The 21580-nt window shown below is 56.2% G+C and overlaps 1 protein-coding gene across 1 annotated transcript in view; it reads right to left on the bottom strand.

The window, feature by feature from the left end:
• LOC122547798 (dynein regulatory complex protein 11-like) overlaps positions 1 to 21580 on the bottom strand; it is a gene marked incomplete at its 5' end in the record, with an annotated part of 31310 nt that overhangs the window by 9144 nt on the left and 586 nt on the right. Inside the window, 2 exons of the mRNA XM_043686378.1 lie at positions 667 to 762; positions 21147 to 21253. Of these exons, the coding sequence (XP_043542313.1) occupies positions 667 to 762; positions 21147 to 21253 (203 nt within the window). The remainder of the gene's footprint in view (positions 1 to 666; positions 763 to 21146; positions 21254 to 21580) is intronic.

Genomic DNA, 21580 nt, shown 5'->3' with positions numbered 1-21580 from the left:
TCAGGAACCTGTGCCTGACAACACAGAGGTGCTCATGGTGAATGGGAACAAACCAACTTCCCCTTGGCTGGTCCTGGGGGTTTGGGGCTGGGTGGGGTTGGCGAGTGTGACGTGGGAGCAGAGATCTGCTCTATGATACAGACCCCTCCCCACCACACCACCAATTCAATTCATTCCATGTGATCTAAACAGTGGCAGAAGGTCAGAAGGTAGGAATACTGCAGTCAGTAACTCACCTCCTGACTCCCAAAGCCTGTCCATCATCTACAAGGCAGGAGTGTGAGGGAATCCTCCCCACTTCCCTGGATGGGGGCAGCTCCAACCCCCATCAAGAAGCCTGACCCCATCCAGGACAAAGCAGCCGCTTGATTGGCACCAGATCCACAAGCATCACCTTCCCAACCCCCCCACCAACACTCAGTAACAGCAGTGTGTACCAGCTACAAGGTACACTGCAGGAATTCACCAAAGATCCAAACCCATGACCACTTCCATCTAGAAGGACAAGGGCAGCAGATACATGGGAACACCACCCCCTGCAGGTTCCTCACCTGGACACTCCCCATCCTGACTTGGAAATATATCGCTGTTCCTTCACTGTCACTGGGTCAGAATCAGAGCTGACTGGGATAACTGACAAAGATCTGGACACTGCTCAGAATGTACCTTTTTGGGTTTGACCTTGGCTTTAGGAGGGTCACTGAAGTCCCGCTCAACTGCCATTCTCAAATTCCTCAACTCTTCTCTCATGAGCTCATCCACCTGTCGGGGGAGAGGGCAGGAGGTTAGAGTCAGTTACCAAAAAAACCACACCAGCTGACTGCTTTTACTTTCAGACAGTGGACTCAACAGAGAAATTACTGCTTTAAACCAAGTGCAAAAAGTTGCTTCCTGGAGCACACAGTGAAATGTAGAAAATGTTGAATTTTTCTGGAACAGTAAGAGCAGAAACAGACCCCACAGAATCAATGGGCTCGAAACTAAGGGGAGAAAGTGAGGTCTGCAGATGCTGGAGATCAGAGCTGAAAATGTGTTGCTGGAAAAGCGCAGCAGGTCAGGCAGCATCCAGGGAACAGGAGAATCAACGTTTCGGGCATAAGCCCTTTTCCAGCAACACATTTTCAGCTCGAAACTAAGGGACAACTGCTCAACAACAAAGTTTGACTGGCCCCTGGTCTAGTAGGCCCAGCACAACAATTCAGCCAACACCTACCTCCCAACCAACATGTCACGAGTTAGCTGTCTGCCACTTTTTCTGAAAATTCCCAACTGAAGAAGGAATAAAACTGAAGAAGGAATAAAACTCTTTCAAAGACAGTGAAAAGGTGAATTCCCAACCAGTGAATGAATGAGCCCATTGGTGTGCGAAACATTGTCAAAGACCTCAAAGGGATATGAAGAAACCAAAGAAAACAGCGTATCAGCTCCTCTGCTCAGAACGGTGCTTTGGAACTGTTTCCCTGCACTTCTGGCTTTTACTAGCCTTAATATGTCTATTTGTGAAGAGGGAATTGAAGATGGGTAGATTTTTAAGAATAGAGAGCTATACCTCAAAAATTCATATTTCCTGACTGCCATTGGACAAAGGTAAATTTATTAAGAATTCTCTTGTTAAGTACCAAAACCTATTCCTGAGGAAGGGCTTATGCCCGAAACGTCGATTCTCCTGCTCCTTGGATGCTGCCTGACCTGCTGCGCTTTTCCAGCAACACATTTTCAGCTCTGATCTCCAGCATCTGCAGTCCTCATTTTCTCCCACCAAAACCTATTGACCATTTTCTTTTAATCTGAATCATCAGTCAAGAATACTGGGGACTTTGGACATAAAACATTGGAGTAAAGTGGGCCAAACAGCTCATCGTATCTGCTCCAATTTTGGATGGTTTCATTAAATATTTTTCACATTTGTGACAACTCTAGGTATAGTGGGGTTTGATTTCCAACACAGTACCCCACTGGGTTGTGACTAAGTTTGAGGGCCGTGGCTGCACAGTTTTCAAACAAAGGAAATGTACAATTGGGTGTGGAGTTAGTAAGTGACAACAGGAGAAAGGAAAACACCAATTATTGTACTGTCAAAAATAAAGTGACATCAGGAACTGCTAAACCCTTCCTCTGTGCAAAGTAAGGAGAGATCCTAGTAACCGGATTGATGGATTGGGAAGTACACTGGGAGCCGAGGTGCTTGCCAGGTAAGATGATAAAAACCTGAAAGAGTAACACAGCATTTGGGTTAAATAGATATTCACGAAAGATGAGCAAGTGAGATATCGAAATCAGTTCCTATTGAGTTAGAGATAAAACAGGCTGATCATGAGGGAAGAATAAGGATGGTAGAAATGGGAGAGAAATATGAAGAAAGAGAGTTTTAAAAAGAGTTGAATTGCAAAGGGGAAGAGAATAGGGTGAAAGTTTGGAATGATGCAGTTAGAGAAGTGAGACTTCAGAAACCTAATAGAGCTCAACTGTAGAAAGTTCAAGATATATTCTAAAGTTAGTGAGGTTTGAGAAGATTTGTAGCTCGGGTTGAGGTTCTGGATATGAGTTTGCTCATCGAGCTAGAAGGTTCATTTTCAGATGTTTCGTCACCATACTAGGTAACATCTTCAGTGAGCATCCGGATGAAGCGCTGGTGGTGTAGTCCACTTTCAATTTATATGTTTGAGTTTCCTTGGGTTGATGATGTCATTTCCTCTGGTAACGTCAATTCCTGATATTTTTCACAGAGAAGATAAAAACATTGTTCTCCTACCTACAGACAAAGGACGCTTGACAGTCATTTTAAACAAACAGACTACAGTGAGAAAGTGAACACACTCTTTGTGGATACCTATACTTACCAACAGGTGGCAATAGACCCAACTCCACAACTAGAGAACTACATCACAGCCCGACTCAAAACACTTCAGAGATCTGGAGAAATAAATAAGACTGATTTCCAAAAAATGAAACCAGACGGATCCAACACATCACGCTTCTACAGATTACCCAATTTTCACAAACCAGGAGCCCCTCTCAGACCCATAGTCTTGCTACCTGGAACACCAACTTACAGACTGGTGATACATCAAAGACTAAAACACTTAGTCAAAGACTCATGCCACTCCATCCACTCCCCGCAAGAATTCCTCAAGGCCATCAAAGACACCAAGATAGAAGAGGATGAAATAATGGTCTCCGTTGATGTAACAACCCTGTTCATATCCATCAACATCAATCTGGCCAAGGAAACACCGACTACACTATTAGAAGACCCAAAGACACAAACACCAAACACCACCAACTTCATCAGCAAGGACAGTATCATCAAGCTAGTGGCCCTATGCCTTACCACCCACTTCACCTTCAACAACAAAACCTTCAGACAAACCTACGGAACACCCATGGGATCTCCGACCTCAGGGCTCTTAGCAGAGGCAGTAATGCAGAGGCTTGAACAAACAGCTCTGCCAACCACCCAACCCAAACTCCAGGTCTGCCATGTGGATGACACCTGTGTCATGTCTAAATGAAACAAATTAAATGAAACCCTGAAGACCACCAACAATACCCTTTTACTGGCACCACATTCACCAAAGAGGAGGAGGACAACAACAAACTGCCATCTCTACATGTCACCATAGAGCAAACAGCCAATGGGGAACTTCAAACCAGCGTCTACAGGAAAACAACACATACAGACCAAATACTGAACTACAGAAGCAATCATCCCAACATCTACAAGCCCTACACATGGACCGGATCTGTTCAGATGAGGAGGAACGTGACAGGCACCCGGAAATACTCAAGGATGCCCTCATAAGAACGGGGTACGATGCTCAACTCCTCGACCGCCAGTTCCGACGTGCCACAGCAAGGAACCGTAATGACCTCCTCAGGAGACAGACACATGCTGCAACTGACAGGGTACCCTTTGTTGTTCAGTACTTTCCAGGGGCTGAAAAATTACGCCATGTTCTTCGTGACCTGCAACACATTATCAATGAGGATGAGCACCTCACCAAGACCTTCCCCACACCTCCACTACTTGCCTTTAAACAACCGCCAAACCTCAAACAGATCATTGTTCGTAGCAAACTGCCCGGCTCTCAGGACAACTCCATACAACCCTGTCACGGTGGACGCTGCAAAACGTGTCAGATTGTGGACATAGATACCACTATTACGCGTGGGAACACCTCCCACCTTGTACATGGCAGGTACTCATGTGACTCAGCCAACGTTGTCTATCTTAGACGTTGCAGGCAAGGATGCCCGGAGGCATGGTACATTGGGGAAACCGAACAAAGGCTACGACAACATGAATGGGCACCGCACAACAATCAACAGACAGGAGGGTTCCCTCCCAGTTGGGGAACACTTCAGTGGTTCAGGATATTCAGACTCGGACCTTCGGGTGACCATCCTCCAAGGTGGACTTCGGGACAGGCAGCAGCGAAAAATGGCCGAGCAGAGACTGATAGCTAAGTTCGGTACCCATAGGGAGGGCCTCAACCGGGACCTTGGGTTCATGTCACATTACAGGTGACCACCATTGCACTATACACATACACACACACACACAGGCACACATATAGATTAGATTACATTACAGTGTGGAAACAGGCCCTTCGGCCCAACAAGTCCACACCGACCCTCCAAAGTGCAACCCACCCATACCCCTACATTTACCCCTTCACCTAACACTACAGGCAATTTAGCATGGCCAATTCACCTGACCTGCACATCTTTGGACTGTGGGAGGAAACCGGAGCACCCGGAGGAAACCCACGCAGACACGGGGAGAACGTGCAAACTCCACACAGTCAGTCGCCTGACACAGACACTCCTACACACAAACACACACACACATATACACAGACACTCCCATTGACACAAACTCCTTACAGACATACACACTCCCACACTCACACACCCTCTCACAGACTTAGAACCCTTTTCACTCTCTCTCACACACACACACATATACACTCTCTCTCACAGACACTCACAACCCCCACCCCAGACACACACACACACACACACACACACGTATACGTTTGTGGGGTGAATTTGTACTTGCGGAGTTAAATTGCATGAATATAAGTAAGACTGTTATCTCACGTTTTAGATTAGAGTCAGTCTAAACATTATGGGACAGACAGGGAACACAGGGGGCTAACACCTTCAACATATTTTAAAAATGTGTTGCTGGAAAAGCACAGCAGGTCAGGCAGCATCAAGGGAGCAGGAGAATCGACGTTTCGGGCATAAGCCCTTCTTCAGGAATCCTTCTCCTTTGATGCTGCCTGATCTGCTGCGCTTTTCCAGCATCACATTTTTAGGCTCTGATCTCCAGCATCTGCAGTCCTCACTTTCTCCACCTTCAACATATTGTCTAGCTATCACCAAATGTTACAGTTAACCTGAAAATGTAACTTTTAAAAAAAACAGTTTTGTGATTTACACATGAAAGAAGTGAAACTATCATGGTATTCGAACAGATGAAAGACTCAACAAACAGTCAAGGTATTTTTCAATGTATAATTTCAGTTACATCACACTGTAAACTTTTGCTATAAATTCTGTGCCTTACAATTGTGGCCTCCACAACCACCTGATGAAGGAGCAGTGCTCCGAAAGCTAGTGCTTCCAATTAAACCTGTTGGACTATAACCTGTTGGTGTTGTGTGATTTTTAGCTTTGTACATCCCAGTCCAACACAGGCATCTCCGAATCATATCTACAAATGGAGAAGCATCAGAACATTATTTTAATGAGCCACCACACATTCCACCACAGAGCAGAGGAATATCACCCATACTGTGTATTCAAAAAGAATGGGTATCCATTGAACACAGACTGCCGATTTCTCAGCAACAAACCCAAACAAGCAGACAAAACATGTCCGGAAACCCTAGCCACTCTCCCCTACATCAAAGACATCTCTGAAATGACTGCCAGACTACTCAGATCCCTTGGCATCATGGTAGCCCACAAACCAACCAACACACAAAAACAGCAGCTAATGAACTTAAAAGACCCTGTACAGACAATGAGCAAAACTAATGTCATTTACAAAATACTGTGCAAGGACTGTAACAAACACTACATTGGACAACAGGCAGAAAACTAGCCACCAGGATACATGAACACCAACTAGTCACAAAAAGACATGACCCTCTCTCACTAGTATCCTCACAGACGGATGAGGAAGGACACCACTTCGACTGGGACAACACATCCATCCTAGGACAAGCCAAACAGGGACACGCACGAGAATTCCTACAAGCATGGCATTCCAACTGGAACTCTATCAACAAACACATCGAGTTAGACCCCATCTACCACCCCCTGAGAAAAGGAACAGGAAGTGACATCACCAGCCCAAGGAACCCTAAACACATAAGTAAAAAAGCATGCCATACCACCAGTGCTCCATTTGGAGGCTCATTGATGATATTACCTAGTATGGTGACGAAACATCTGAAAATGAACCTTCCAGCTCAGCGAGCAAACCTGCATCCATATTCTAAAGTCCAGTCAGGAAACACAGGCCCTATCAGAATTGGAGGGAAAGGATATAAAGGCATCCTTCATGTGATTTGAGAAAATAGTGAGTCTGTAGCAAGGCCTACGCGACATAATAGGCTACAAAGTGAATCAGAACAGAGTACCAGATAAAAATGCACCCCTCCCTGATGTGCTGAAGCTTTTTACGCTCAGTGTGAACAGAGGTTAATGAAACAGTGTCACGTTCCCAGAGAGACCCAGACACACCTGTCCCCACAGTCACTGCTGCAGGCGTCAGATTGATCTTTTAGAGAGTAAACCGGAGGAAAGTGACTGGCCTGTGTAGACAGGCTGGTAGGAATATTTGCCGACATCTTTAACGTCTCCTTGCTATGAGACCACTGTCATCCCGGTACCTATGTAATGTGCCTTAATGACTGCCGCCCAATGGCTCTGCCCTGTGTAATCAGAAAGTGCTAGTCATGGCCCACATCAACTCCAGTCCCCCAGCCTGCCTCGATCCCCCACAATTTACTACCATCACAAAACATCCTCTGCAGACGCCATTTCCCTAGGCCTGCAGCCATCCCTGGCACATCTGGTCAACAAGGACATCTGCATCAAACCACTGCTCATCAACTACAGCTCCACCTTCAACGCTAATCCCAACCAAAGGTGATCTCCAAACTCCGAGACCTAGCTCCCAGCTCTGCAACTGGATCCGCAGCTTCCTGACTCACTGACCGCAATCAGTGAAGATAGACAACAGCAGCTCCTCCACGATAACACTCAACTCCCACAAGGATGTGTAGGCAGCCCCCTACTGTACTCCCAGTGCATGCACGACTCTGGCCAAATTTCATCCGAATGCCATCTCCAGGTTTGCTGATGACCCCACCGTTGTAAGCCGGGTATCAGACAGTGATGAGTCAGAATACAAGAAGGAGATAGAATGCTAGGCATTGTGGTGTAATGGTAACAATCTCTCCCTCAATATCGGCAAAACCAAAGGACTGATCATTGACTTCAGGAAGAAAGGAGGAGGTCATGCCCCTATCTCCATGAACGGAGCTGAGGTGGACTGGGTCGAGATCATCAAGTTCCTCGGAGTGATGATAACCGATAATCTGTCCTTGTCCTCCTACGTGGATGTGATGGTCAAGAAGGCACAACAACACCACCTCTACTTCCTCAGGAGGCTTAGGAAATTCGGCATGTCCTCACCAACCTTTACAGATGGCCTGTAGAAAGCATTCTATCTGGGTTCATCACTACTTGGTTCAGCAACTGCTCTGCCCAGGGCCATAAGACTAGATGTAGATTACTTACAGTGTGGAAACAGGCCCTTCGGCCCAATACGTCCACACCGACGCCCAACCCACCCAGACCTATTCCCCTACACCTAACACTATGGCCAATTCACCTAACCTGCATATTTTTGGAATGTGGGAGGAAACCGGAGCACCCGGAGGAAACCCACGCAGACACGGGGAGAATGTGCAAACTCCACACAGTCAGTCGCCTGAGGTGGGAATTGAAGCCGGGTCTCTGGCGCTGGGAGGCAGCAGTGCTCACCACTGTGCCACCCATAATAAACTAAAGAAGATTGTGAACACAGAGTCTAGATTAGAGCGGTGCTGGAAAAGTACAGCAGGTCAGGCAGCATCCGAAGAGCAGAAAAATCAATGTTTCAGACAAAAGCCCTTCATCAGGAATGGAGGCAGGGAGCCTCTAGGGTGGGGAGAAGTTGTGAACACAACCCAGTCCATCACACAAACCATCCTTCCATCATTTGACTGCATTTAGATTTCTCGCTGCTCATCATCATCATCATCAGAGACCCCTCCCACCCCAGTTACGAACTATGATAGGACTATCTGTAAAGCTGAGGTTAGCTCTGGAAGCGTAGAGTGTTGATGGTTTCCAGGTTATAATCTGCACCTTGGGTACAAAACTAAAGACATGAGGAGCATGTAATCAGCAATCACTTTAGACAGATCCCAACACACTCTCAAAACAATGGTTACAGATGATTGTCATTAATAATCAAACAATTGGGACAAAGGGTCTATGTTTTTAGAGAGATTCACAGCAGCACGTGAAATAGCACGAGAGAGTTAAAAACAGCTGACAGGTGACAATGAAAGTCTGGGCAGATAGACATTCAGCAGTGAGAGTGATCAGACTGCGAGATGAAGGGTCAATATTGTAACCTTGGTCAGGGTGAGCCTCTGAAAGTCAGGATGAGTGGACCATACAAAGCAGTGAGGAGAGTAAATACAGTGATAGTTCTAATAAATATTGCTGATCGTGGAAGGGGAATCGGTTTTGTCACATAAATGTGTTGGAAAGGTATCAGTGTAAGGAAATCAATTTTATTTCAAAACCTGGTCAATAGATTCTTTTATTAGAAACCTGATGGCAATGTGATATTTATTTGGTTGCCTTGGTAACTCCTCCCCCAGCCCCAATGAAAACAAAACAAACTCACACACTGCAGGAATGTATAAATATCAAAGGCTGCAATGTCGCAGTGTTGAGCCAAGGGAACGTGCATCCCCGTTTCAATTTGCTCTGCAGAGAAGGATCAGACGGAAAGAGGGAACCTTAACTCGGACAGCGAGGCCTGTGCTCGGACAGCGAGGCCTGTGCTCGGACAGCGAGGCCTATGCTCGGACAGCGAGGCCTGTGCTCGGACAGTGAGGCCTGTGCTCGTGCAGTGAGGCCTGTGTCCAGACAGCGAGGCCTGTGTCCAGACAGCGAGGCCTGTGCTCGGACAGCGAGGCCTGTGCTCGTACAGCGAGGCCTGTGCTCGGACAGCGAGGCCGGTGCTCGGACAGCGAGGCCGGTGCTCGGACAGCGAGGCCTGTGCTCGGACAGCGAGGCCTGTGCTCGGACAGCGAGACCGGTGCTCGGACAGTGAGGCCGGTGCTCGGACAGTGAGGCCTGTATCCAAACAGTGAGGCCTGTGCTCGTGCAGTGAGGCCTGTGCTCGTGCAGTGAGGCCTGCGCTCGGACAGCGAGGCCTGTGCTCAGACAGCGAAGCCTGTGCTCGGACAGCGAGGCCGGTGCTCGGACAGCGAGGCCGGTGCTCGGACAGCGAGGCCCGCGCACGGACAGCGAGACCGGTGCTCGGACAGCGAGGCCTGTGCTCAGACAGCGAAGCCTGTGCTCGGACAGTGAAGCCTGTGCTCGGACAGTGAGGCCTCTGCTCGGACAGTGAGGCCTGTGTCCAAACAGTGAGGCCTCTGCTCGGACAGTGAGGCCTGTGCTCGGACAGTGAGGCCTGTATCCAAACAGTGAGGCCTGTGCTCGGACAGTGAGGCCTTTGCTCAGACAGTGAGGCCTGTATCCAGACAGTGAGGCCTGTATCCAGACAGTGAGGCCTGTGCTCAGACAGCTAGGCCTGTGCTCGGACAGTGAGGCCTGTGTCCAAACTGTGTGGCCTGTGCTCGGACAGCGAGGCCTGTGCTCGGACAGTGAGGCCTGTGTCCAGACACTGAGGCCTGTGCTCGGACAGTGAGGCCTGTGCTCGGACAGTGAGGCCTGCGCTCGGACAGTGAGGCCTGCGCTCGGACAGTGAGGCCTGTGTGCAGAGAGTGAGGCCTGTGTGCAGAGAGTGAGGCCTGTGCTCAGACAACGAGGCCTGTGCTCAGACAGCGAGGCCTGTGCTCGGACAGTGAGGCCTGTGTCCAAACAGTGAGGCCTGTGCCCGGACAGTGAGGCCTGTGCTCGGACAGCGAGGCCTGTGCTCGGACAGCGAGGCCTGTGCTCAGACAGCGAGGCCTGTGCTCGGACAGTGAGGCCTGTGTCCAAACAGTGAGGCCTGCGCTCGGACAGCGAGGCCTGTGCTCAGACAGCGAAGCCTGTGCTCGGACAGCAAAGCCTGTGCTCGGACAGTGAGGCCTCTGCTCGGACAGTGAGGTCTGTGTCCAAACAGTGAGGCCTGTGCTCGGACAGTGAGGCCTGTATCCAAACAGTGAGGCCTGTATCCAAACAGTGAGGCCTGTATCCAGACAGTGAGGCCTGTGCTCAGACAGCTAGGCCTGTGCTCGGACAGTGAGGCCCGTGTCCAAACAGTGTGGCCTGTGCTCGGACAGGGAGGCCTGTGCTCAGACAGCGAGGCCTGTGCTCGGACAGTGAGGCCCGCGCACGGACAGCGAGACCGGTGCTCGGACAGTGAGGCCGGTGCTCGGACAGTGAGGCCTGTATCCAAACAGTGAGGCCTGTGCTCGTGCAGTGAGGCCTGCGCTCGGACAGCGAGGCCTGTGCTCCTGCGCTCGGACAGTGAGGCCTGCGCTCGGACAGTGAGGCCTGCGCTCGGACAGTGAGGCCTGCGCTCGGACAGTGAGGCCTGCGCTCGGACAGTGAGGCCTGCGCTCGGACAGTGAGGCCTGCGCTCGGACAGTGAGGCCTGCGCTCGGACAGTGAGGCCTGCGCTCGGACAGTGAGGCCTGCGCTCGGACAGTGAGGCCTGCGCTCGGACAGTGAGGCCTGCGCTCGGACAGTGAGGCCTGCGCTCGGACAGTGAGGCCTGTGCTCGGACAGTGAGGCCTGCGCTCGGACAGTGAGGCCTGCGCTCGGACAGTGAGGCCTGTGTGCAGAGAGTGAGGCCTGTGCTCAGACAGCGAGGCCTGTGCTCGGACAGTGAGGCCTCTGCTCGGACAGTGAGGTCTGTGTCCAAACAGTGAGGCCTGTGCTCGGACAGTGAGGCCTGTATCCAAACAGTGAGGCCTGTATCCAAACAGTGAGGCCTGTATCCAGACAGTGAGGCCTGTGCTCAGACAGCTAGGCCTGTGCTCGGACAGTGAGGCCTGTGTCCAAACAGTGTGGCCTGTGCTCAGACAGCGAGGCCTGTGCTCAGACAGTGAGGCCTGTGTCCAGACACTGAGGCCTGTGCTCGGACAGTGAGGCCTGTGTGCAGACAGCGAGGCCTGTGTGCAGACAGCGAGGCCTGTGCTCAGACAGCGAGGCCTGTGTCCAAACAGTGAGGCCAGTGCTCGGACAGCGAGGCCTGTGCTCGGACAGCGAGGCCTGTGCTCGGACAGTGAGGCCTGTGTCCAAACAGTGAGGCCTGTGCTCGGACAGTGAGGCCTGTGCTCGGACAGTGAGGCCCGTGCTCGGACAGTGAGGCCCGCGCTCGGACAGTGAGGCCCGCGCTCGGACAGTGAGGCCCGCGCTCGGACAGTGAGACCTGTGTCCAGACAGTGAGGCCTGTGTCCAGACAGAGAGGCCTGTGCTCAGACAGTGAGGCCTGTGCCCGGAGAGTGAGGCCTGTGCTCAGACCGTGAGGCCCGTGCCCGGACAGTGAGGCCTGTGTCCAAACAGTGAGACCTGCACTCGGACAGTGAGGCCTGTGTCCAAACAGTGAGACCTGCACTCGGACAGTGAGGCCTGTGCTCGGACAGCGAGGCCTGTGCTCAGACAGCGAGGCCTGTGCTCAGACAGCGAGGCCTGTGCTCGGATAGTGAGGCCTGTGCTCGGACAGTGAGGCCTGTGTCCAAACAGTGAGGCCTGTGTCCAAACAGTGAGGCCTGTGCTCAGACAGTGAGGCCTGTGCTCGGACAGTGAGGCCTGTGCTCGGACAGCGAGGCCTGTGCTCGGACAGCGAGGCCTGTGCTCGGACAGCGAGGCCTGTGCTCAGACAGCGAGGCCTGTGCTCGGATAGTGAGGCCTGTGCTCGGACAGTGAGGCCTGTGTCCAGACAGTGAGGCCTGTGCTCAGACAGTGAGGCCTGTGCTCGGACAGTGAGGCCTGTGCTCGGACAGTGAGGCCGGTGCTCGGACAGTGAGGCCGGTGCTCGGACAGTGAGGCCGGTGCTCGGACAGTGAAGACCGTGCCCGGAGAGTGAGGCCCGTGCACGGACAGTGAGGCCCGTGCACGGATAGTGAGGCCCGTGCACGGACAGTGAGGCCTGTGCACAGACAGTGAGACCTGCACTCGGACAGTGAGGCCTGTGCTCAGACAGCGAGGCCTCTGCTGGGACAATGAGGCCTTTGCTCGGACAGTGAGGCCTGTGTCCAAACAGCGAGGCCTGTGCTCGGACAGCGAGGCCTGTGCTCAGCCAGCGAAGCCTGTGCTCGGAAAGTGAGACCTGTGTCCAAACAGTGAGGCCTGTGCTCGGACAGTGAGGCCTGTGGTCAGACAGTGAGGCCTATGCACGGACAGTGAGGCCTGTGCTCAGACACTGAGGCCTGTGCTCGGTCAGCGAGACCGGTGCTTGGACAGCGAGACTTGTGCTCGGACATTGAGACCTGCGCTCAGACAGTGTTGTCTGCGCTTGGACACTGAGGCCTGTGCCCGGACACTGAGGCCTGTGCTCGGACAGTTTGGCCTGACCTTGGACAGTGTTGCCAGTGCCCGGATAGAGAGGCCTGCGCTCAGACAGTGAGGCCTGGGCTCAGACAGTGAGGCCTGCGCTAATACAGTGAGGCCTGTGCTCGGACAGTGAGGCCTGTGCTCGTATAGTGAGTCCTGCGCTCAGACAATAAGGTCTGTACTCAGACAGTGAGGCCTGTGCTCGGGCAGTGAAGCCTGTGCCCAGACAGTGAGGCCTGTGCTAGGACAGTGAGGCCTGTGCACGGACGGTGAGGCCTGTGCTCGGACGGTGAAGCCTGTGCTCGGACAGTGAAGCCTGTGCTCGGACAGTGAGGCCTGTGCTCGGACAGTGAAGCCTGTGCTCGGACAGTGAGGCCTGTGCTCGGACAGTGAGGCCTGTGCACGGACAGTGAGGCCTGTGCACAGACAGTGAGGCCTGTGCTCGGACAGCGGGCCTGTGCTCGGACAGCGAGACTGGTGCTCAGACAGTGAGACCTGCACTCGGACAGTGAGGCCTGTGCTCAGACAGCGAGGCCTCTGCTGGGACAATGAGGCCTTTGCTCGGACAGTGAGGCCTGTGTCCAAACAGCGAGGCCTGTGCTCGGACAGCGAGGCCTGTGCTCAGCCAGCGAAGCCTGTGCTCGGAAAGTGAGGCCTGTGCTCAGACAGTGTGAGGCCTGTGCTCGGACAGTGAGGCCTGTGCCCGCACAGTGAGGCCTGTGTCCGCACACTGAGGCCTGTGTCCAAACAGTGAGGCCCGCGCCCGGACAGTGAGGCCTGCGCCCGGACAGTGAGGCCCGCGCATGGACAGTGAGGCCTGCGCGTGGATAGTGAGGTGTGTGTGCGGACAGTGAGGCCTGTGCTCAGACAGTGTGAGGCCTGTGCTCGGACAGTGAGGCCTGTGCCCGCACAGTGAGGCCTGTGTCCGCACACTGAGGCCTGTGTCCAAACAGTGAGGCCCGCGCCCGGACAGTGAGGCCTGCGCCCGGACAGTGAGGCCCGCGCATGGACAGTGAGGCCTGCGCGTGGATAGTGAGGTGTGTGTGCGGACAGTGAGGCCTGTGCTCAGACAGTGTGAGGCCTGTGCTCGGACAGTGAGGCCTGTGCCCGCACAGTGAGGCCTGTGTCCGCACACTGAGGCCTGTGTCCAAACAGTGAGGCCCGCGCCCGGACAGTGAGGCCTGCGCCCGGACAGTGAGGCCCGCGCATGGACAGTGAGGCCTGCGCGTGGATAGTGAGGTGTGTGTGCGGACAGTGAGGCCTGTGCTCAGACAGTGTGAGGCCTGTGCTCGGACAGTGAGGCCTGTGCCCGCACAGTGAGGCCTGTGTCCGCACACTGAGGCCTGTGTCCAAACAGTGAGGCCCGCGCCCGGACAGTGAGGCCTGCGCCCGGACAGTGAGGCCCGCGCATGGACAGTGAGGCCTGCGCGTGGATAGTGAGGTGTGTGTGCGGACAGTGAGGCCTGTGCTCAGACAGTGTGAGGCCTGTGCTCGGACAGTGAGGCCTGTGCCCGCACAGTGAGGCCTGTGTCCGCACACTGAGGCCTGTGTCCAAACAGTGAGGCCCGCGCCCGGACAGTGAGGCCTGCGCCCGGACAGTGAGGCCCGCGCATGGACAGTGAGGCCTGCGCGTGGATAGTGAGGTGTGTGTGCGGACAGTGAGGCCTGTGCTCAGACAGTGTGAGGCCTGTGCTCGGACAGTGAGGCCTGTGCCCGCACAGTGAGGCCTGTGTCCGCACACTGAGGCCTGTGTCCAAACAGTGAGGCCCGCGCCCGGACAGTGAGGCCTGCGCCCGGACAGTGAGGCCCGCGCATGGACAGTGAGGCCTGCGCGTGGATAGTGAGGTGTGTGTGCGGACAGTGAGGCCTGTGCTCAGACAGTGTGAGGCCTGTGCTCGGACAGTGAGGCCTGTGCCCGCACAGTGAGGCCTGTGTCCGCACACTGAGGCCTGTGTCCAAACAGTGAGGCCCGCGCCCGGACAGTGAGGCCTGCGCCCGGACAGTGAGGCCCGCGCATGGACAGTGAGGCCTGCGCGTGGATAGTGAGGTGTGTGTGCGGACAGTGAGGCCTGTGCTCAGACAGTGTGAGGCCTGTGCTCGGACAGTGAGGCCTGTGCCCGCACAGTGAGGCCTGTGTCCGCACACTGAGGCCTGTGTCCAAACAGTGAGGCCCGCGCCCGGACAGTGAGGCCTGCGCCCGGACAGTGAGGCCCGCGCATGGACAGTGAGGCCTGCGCGTGGATAGTGAGGTGTGTGTGCGGACAGTGAGGCCTGTGCTCAGACAGTGTGAGGCCTGTGCTCGGACAGTGAGGCCTGTGCCCGCACAGTGAGGCCTGTGTCCGCACACTGAGGCCTGTGTCCAAACAGTGAGGCCCGCGCCCGGACAGTGAGGCCTGCGCCCGGACAGTGAGGCCCGCGCATGGACAGTGAGGCCTGCGCGTGGATAGTGAGGTGTGTGTGCGGACAGTGAGGCCTGTGCTCAGACAGTGTGAGGCCTGTGCTCGGACAGTGAGGCCTGTGCCCGCACAGTGAGGCCTGTGTCCGCACACTGAGGCCTGTGTCCAAACAGTGAGGCCCGCGCCCGGACAGTGAGGCCTGCGCCCGGACAGTGAGGCCCGCGCATGGACAGTGAGGCCTGCGCGTGGATAGTGAGGTGTGTGTGCGGACAGTGAGGCCTGTGCTCAGACAGTGTGAGGCCTGTGCTCGGACAGTGAGGCCTGTGCCCGCACAGTGAGGCCTGTGTCCGCACACTGAGGCCTGTGTCCAAACAGTGAGGCCCGCGCCCGGACAGTGAGGCCTGCGCCCGGACAGTGAGGCCCGCGCATGGACAGTGAGGCCTGCGCGTGGATAGTGAGGTGTGTGTGCGGACAGTGAGGCCTGTGCTCAGACAGTGTGAGGCCTGTGCTCGGACAGTGAGGCCTGTGCCCGCACAGTGAGGCCTGTGTCCGCACACTGAGGCCTGTGTCCAAACAGTGAGGCCCGCGCCCGGACAGTGAGGCCTGCGCCCGGACAGTGAGGCCCGCGCATGGACAGTGAGGCCTGCGCGTGGATAGTGAGGTGTGTGTGCGGACAGTGAGGCCTGTGCTCAGACAGTGTGAGGCCTGTGCTCGGACAGTGAGGCCTGTGCCCGCACAGTGAGGCCTGTGTCCGCACACTGAGGCCTGTGTCCAAACAGTGAGGCCCGCGCCCGGACAGTGAGGCCTGCGCCCGGACAGTGAGGCCCGCGCATGGACAGTGAGGCCTGCGCGTGGATAGTGAGGTGTGTGTGCGGACAGTGAGGCCTGTGCTCAGACAGTGTGAGGCCTGTGCTCGGACAGTGAGGCCTGTGCCCGCACAGTGAGGCCTGTGTCCGCACACTGAGGCCTGTGTCCAAACAGTGAGGCCCGCGCCCGGACAGTGAGGCCTGCGCCCGGACAGTGAGGCCCGCGCATGGACAGTGAGGCCTGCGCGTGGATAGTGAGGTGTGTGTGCGGACAGTGAGGCCTGTGCTCAGACAGTGTGAGGCCTGTGCTCGGACAGTGAGGCCTGTGCCCGCACAGTGAGGCCTGTGTCCGCACACTGAGGCCTGTGTCCAAACAGTGAGGCCCGCGCCCGGACAGTGAGGCCTGCGCCCGGACAGTGAGGCCCGCGCATGGACAGTGAGGCCTGCGCGTGGATAGTGAGGTGTGTGTGCGGACAGTGAGGCGCCCGTGTCCAGACAGTGAGGCCTGTGCTCGGACAGTGAGGCCTGTGCTCGGACAGTGAGGCCTGTGCTCGGACAGTGAGGCCTGTGCCCGCACAGTGAGGCCTGTGTCCGCACACTGAGGCCTGTGTCCAAACAGTGAGGCCCGCGCCCGGACAGTGAGGCCTGCGCCCGGACAGTGAGGCCCGCGCATGGACAGTGAGGCCCGCGCATGGACAGTGAGGCCTGCGCGTGGATAGTGAGGTGTGTGTGCGGACAGTGAGGCCTGTGCTCAGACAGTGTGAGGCCTGTGCTCGGACAGTGAGGCCTGAGCTTGGACAGTGAAGCCTGTGCCTGGACAGCGAGGCCTGTGCTCCAACAGTGAGGCTTGTGCCCAGACAGTGAGGCCTGTGCCCAGACAGTGAGGCCTGTGCCCAGACAGTGAGGCATGTACTTGGACAGTGTGGCCAAGTACATCAGTGAGGCCTGCGCTCATCAGTGAGGACTGCGCTCGGACAGTGAGGCCTGCGCTCAGACAGTGAGGCCTGTGCTCGGACAGTGAAGCATGTACTTGGACAGTGTGGCCTGTGCTTGCACAGTGAGAATACTCTCAGACAGTGAGGCCTATGCTCGGAAACTGAGGCCTGTGCTCAGACATTGAGGCAAGTGCTCAGACATTGAGGCCTGTGCTCAGACAGTGAGGCCTGTGCCCGGACAGTGAGGCTGTGCTCGGACAGTGAGGCCTGTGCTCGGACAGTGAGGCCTGTGCTCGGACATTGTGACCTGCGCTCGGACAGTGAGGCCTGTGCCCGGAGAGTGAGACCTGCGCTCAGACAGTGAGGCCTGTGCTCAGACAGTGAGGCCTGTGCTCGGATAGTGAGGTATGTACTTGGACAGTGAGGCCTCTGCTCGGGCAGTGAAGCCTGTGCTCGGACAGTGAAGCCTGTGCCCAGACAGTGAGGCCAGTGCACGGACGGTGAGGCCTGTGCTCGGACAGTGAGGCCTGTGCCCAGACAGTGAGGCCTGTGCTAGGACAGTGAGGCCTGTGCCCAGACAGTGAGGCCTGTGCCCAGACAGTGAGGCCTGTGCCCAGACAGTGAAGCCTGTGCTAGGACAGTGAGGCCTGTGCCCAGACAGTGAGGCCTGTGCCCAGACAGTGAGGCCTGTGCCCGGACAGTGAGGCCTGCGGTCAGACAGTGTGGCCTGTGCGCGGACAGTGCGGCCTGCGCTCGGACATTGAGGCCTGTGCACGGACAGTGAGGCCTGTGCACGGACAGTGAGGCCTGTGCTCGGACATTGAGACCTGCGCTTAGACAGTGTGGCCTGCGCTTGGACAGTGTTGTTTGCGCTTAGACACTGAGGCCTGTGCCCGGACACTGAGGCCTGTGCTCGAACACTGAGGCCTGTGCTCGGACAGTATGGCCTGGGCTCAGACAGTGAGGCCTGTGCTCGGACAGTGAGGCCTGTGCTCGGACAGTGAGGCCTGTGCCCTGACAGTGAGGCCTGTGCTAGGACGGTGAGGCCTGTGCTAGGACGGTGAGGCCTGTGCACGGACGGTGAGGCCTGTGCACGGACGGTGAGGCCTGTGTTCGGACAGTGAGGCCTGTGTTCGGACAGTGAGGCCTGTGTTCGGACAGTGAAGCCTGTGTTCGGACACTGAGGCCTGTGCTCGAACACTGAGGCCTGTGCTCGGACAGTGAGGCCTGTGCATGGACAGTGAGGCCTGTGCACGGACAGTGAGGCCTGTGTTCGGACAGTGAAGCCTGTGTTCGGACGGTGAGGCCTGTGTTCCGACAGTGAGGCCTGTGTTCGGACAGTGAGGCCTGTGTTCGGACAGTGAAGCCTGTGTTCGGACACTGAGGCCTGTGCTCGAACACTGAGGCCTGTGCTCGGACAGTATGGCCTGGGCTCAGACAGTGAGGCCTGTGCTCGGACAGTGAGGCCTGTGCCCAGACAGTGAGGCCTGTGCACGGACAGTGAGGCCTGTGCACGGACAGTGAGGCCTGTGTTCGGACAGTGAAGCCTGTGCTCGGACATTGAGGCTTGCATATAGACATTGAGGCCTGTGCTAGGACACTGAAGCCTGTGCCCGGACAGTGAGGCCTGTGCCCGGACAGTGAAGCCTGTGCTCGGATAGTGAAGCCTGCGCTCAGACAGTGCGGCCTGTGCTTGGACAGTGAGGCATGTGCTCGGATAGAGAGGCCTGTGCTCGGATAGAGAGGCCTGTGTCCGGACAGTGAGGCCTGCGCTCGGACAGTGTGGCCTGCGCTCAGACAGTGAGGCCTGTGCCCAGAGATTGAGGCATGTGCTCGGACAGGGAGGCCTGTGCTCGGACAGGGAGGCCTGTGCTCGGACAGTGGGACCTGTGCCTGGACAGTGAGGTCTGCGCTTGGACAGTGAGGCCTGTGCTCAGACAGTGAGGCCTGTGATCGGACAGTGAGGCCTGCGCTCGGACAGTGAGGCCTGCGCTCGGACAGTGAGGCCTGTGCTCGAACACTGAGGCCTGTGCTCGGACAGTATGGTCTGGGCTCAGACAGTGAGGCCTGTGCTCGGACAGTGAGGCCTGCGCTCGGACAGTGAGGCCTGCGCTCGGACAGTGAGGCCTGTGCTCGAACACTGAGGCCAATGCTCGGACAGTATGGTCTGGGCTCAGACAGTGAGGCCTGTGCTAGGACAGTGAGGCCTGTGCTAGGACAGTGAGGCCTGTGCACGGACGGTGAGGCCTGTGCACGGACGGTGAGGCCTGTGCACGGACGGTGAGGCCTGTGCTCGGACGGTGAGGCCTGTGCTCGGACGGTGAGGCCTGTGCTCGGACAGTGAGGCCTGTGTTCGGACATTGAGGCTTGCACTTAGACATTGAGGCCTCTGCTAGGACACTGAGGCCTGTGCCCGGACAGTGAGGCCTGTGCCCGGACAGTGAGGCCTGTGCACGGACAGGGAGGCTAGTGCTCGGACAGGGAGGCTAGTGCTCGGACAGTGAGGCCTATGCTCGGATAGAGAGGCCTGTGTCCGGACAGTGAGGCCTGCGCTCGGACAGTGTGGCCTGCGCTCAGACAGTGAGGCCTGTGCCCAGAGATTGAGGCCTGTGCTCGGACAGTGAGGCCTGTGCTCGGACAGGGAGGCTAGTGCTCGGACAGTGAGGCCTGTGCTCGGACTGGGAGGCCTGCGCTCGGACAGTGTGGCCTGTGCTCAGACAGTGAGGCCTGCGCTCATACAGTGAGGCCTGTGCTCGGACAGTGAGGCCTGTGCTCGGATAGTGAGGCCTGTGCTGAGACAGTAAGGCCTGTGCCTGGACAGTGAGGTCTGCGCTTGGACAGTGAGGCCTGTGCTCGGACAGTGAGGCCTGTGCTCGGACAGTGAGGCCTGTGCTCGGATGGAGAGGCCTGTGTCCGGACAGTGAGGTCTGCGTTCGGACAGTGTGGCCTGTGCTTGGACAGTGCGGCCTGCGCTCAGACAGTGTGGTCTGTGCCCAGAGACTGAGGCCTGTGCTCGGACAGTGAGGCCTGCGCCCGGACAGGGAGGCCTGCGCCCGGACAGTGTGGCCTGTGCTCAGACAGTGTGGCCTGTGCTCAGACAGTGAGGCCTGTGCTCGGACAGTGAGGCCTGCGCTCAGACAGTGAGGCCTGCGCTCAGACAGTGTGGCCTGCGCTCAGACAGTGAGGCCTGCGCTCGGACAGTGAGGCCTGCGCTCGGACAGTGAGGCCTGCGCTCGGACAGTGAGGCCTGTGCTCGGACAGTGAGGCTTGTGCTCGGATAGTGAGGCATGTACTTTGACAGTGAGGCCTGTGCGAGGACAGTGTGACCTGTGCCCGGACAGTGAGGCCTGCGCCCGGACAGGGAGGCCTGCGCCCGGACAGTGTGGCCTGTGCTCAGACAGTGAGGCCTGCGCTCAGACAGTGAGGCCTGCGCTCAGACAGTGAGGCCTGCGCTCAGACAGTGTGGCCTGTGCCCAGAGAGTGAGGCCTGTGCCCAGAGAGTGAGGCCTGTGCCCAGAGAGTGAGGCCTGTGCTTAGACAGTGAGGCCTGCGCTCGGACAGTGAGGCCTGTCTCGGATAGAGAGGTCTGTGCTCAGACAGTGAGGCCTGTGCTCGGACAGTGAGGCCTGTGCTCGGACAGTGAGGCCTGTGCTCGGATAGTGAGGCCTGTGCTCAGACAGTGAAGCCTGTGCCTGGACAGTGAAGTCTGCGCTCGGACAGTGTGGCTTGTGCTCTGACAGTGAGGCCTGTGCTTGGACAGTGCGGCCTGCGCTCAGACAGTGTGGCCTGTGCCCAGAGATTGAGGCCTGTGCTCGGACAGTGAGGCCTGTGCTCGGACAGGGAGGCCTGCGCTCGGACAGGGAGGCCTGCGCTCGGACAGGGAGGCCTGCGCTCGGACAGTGTGGCCTGTGCTCAGACAGTGTGGCCTGTGCTTAGACAGTGAGGCCTGTGCTCAGACAGTGCGGCCTGTGCTCGGACAGTGCGGCCTGCGCTCAGACAGTGTGGCCTGTGCCCAGAGATTGAGGCCTGTGCTCAGACAGTGAGGCCTGTGCCCAGAGATTGAGGCCTGTGCTCGGTCAGTGAGGCCTGTGCTTGGACAGTGTGGCCTGTGCCCCTACACTGAGGCCTGTGCCCCTACACTGAGGCCTGTGCCCCTACACTGAGGCCTGTGCTTGGCCAGTGCTGTTTGAGAGTCTCACCTGAAGTCGAATCTCTTTCTCCACCTCCTTCCTCTTTTCCTCCTTCTCCAGTTCCACATCATGTTTCTGACGGTGGTTGGTGGATTCATCACGTTCCCTCCACACGTCTGTCAGAAAAACACACAATTTAAACTGCATCAACAGCCCGCCATTGTCACTGACACATCACATAAAGCAACCCTTCACTCCCCTTTCAGGTCAGACTGACTCCAGAACATTCTTACAAAAGATTCCACTCTCCCCCTGACTCTGACAACATACTCCCTACACCCCAACAACCAATAAGACAGGACATCACCAGCATCAGTACTCAGTGTGAGCACACTGACAGACTCACTACAGACACACTGACCATCTCACTACAGTCACACACAGACACACACACCCACACACAGACAGACACACCCTCCCAAACACACAGACAAACCCACCCA

This window comes from Chiloscyllium plagiosum, unplaced genomic scaffold (assembly GCF_004010195.1).
Source record: "Chiloscyllium plagiosum isolate BGI_BamShark_2017 unplaced genomic scaffold, ASM401019v2 scaf_2815, whole genome shotgun sequence".
In the NCBI taxonomy this organism is placed as follows: Eukaryota; Metazoa; Chordata; class Chondrichthyes; order Orectolobiformes; family Hemiscylliidae; genus Chiloscyllium; species Chiloscyllium plagiosum.
Note: the sequence above shows the minus strand (reverse complement) of the source record. Positions and strands in the feature narration are given on the sequence as shown.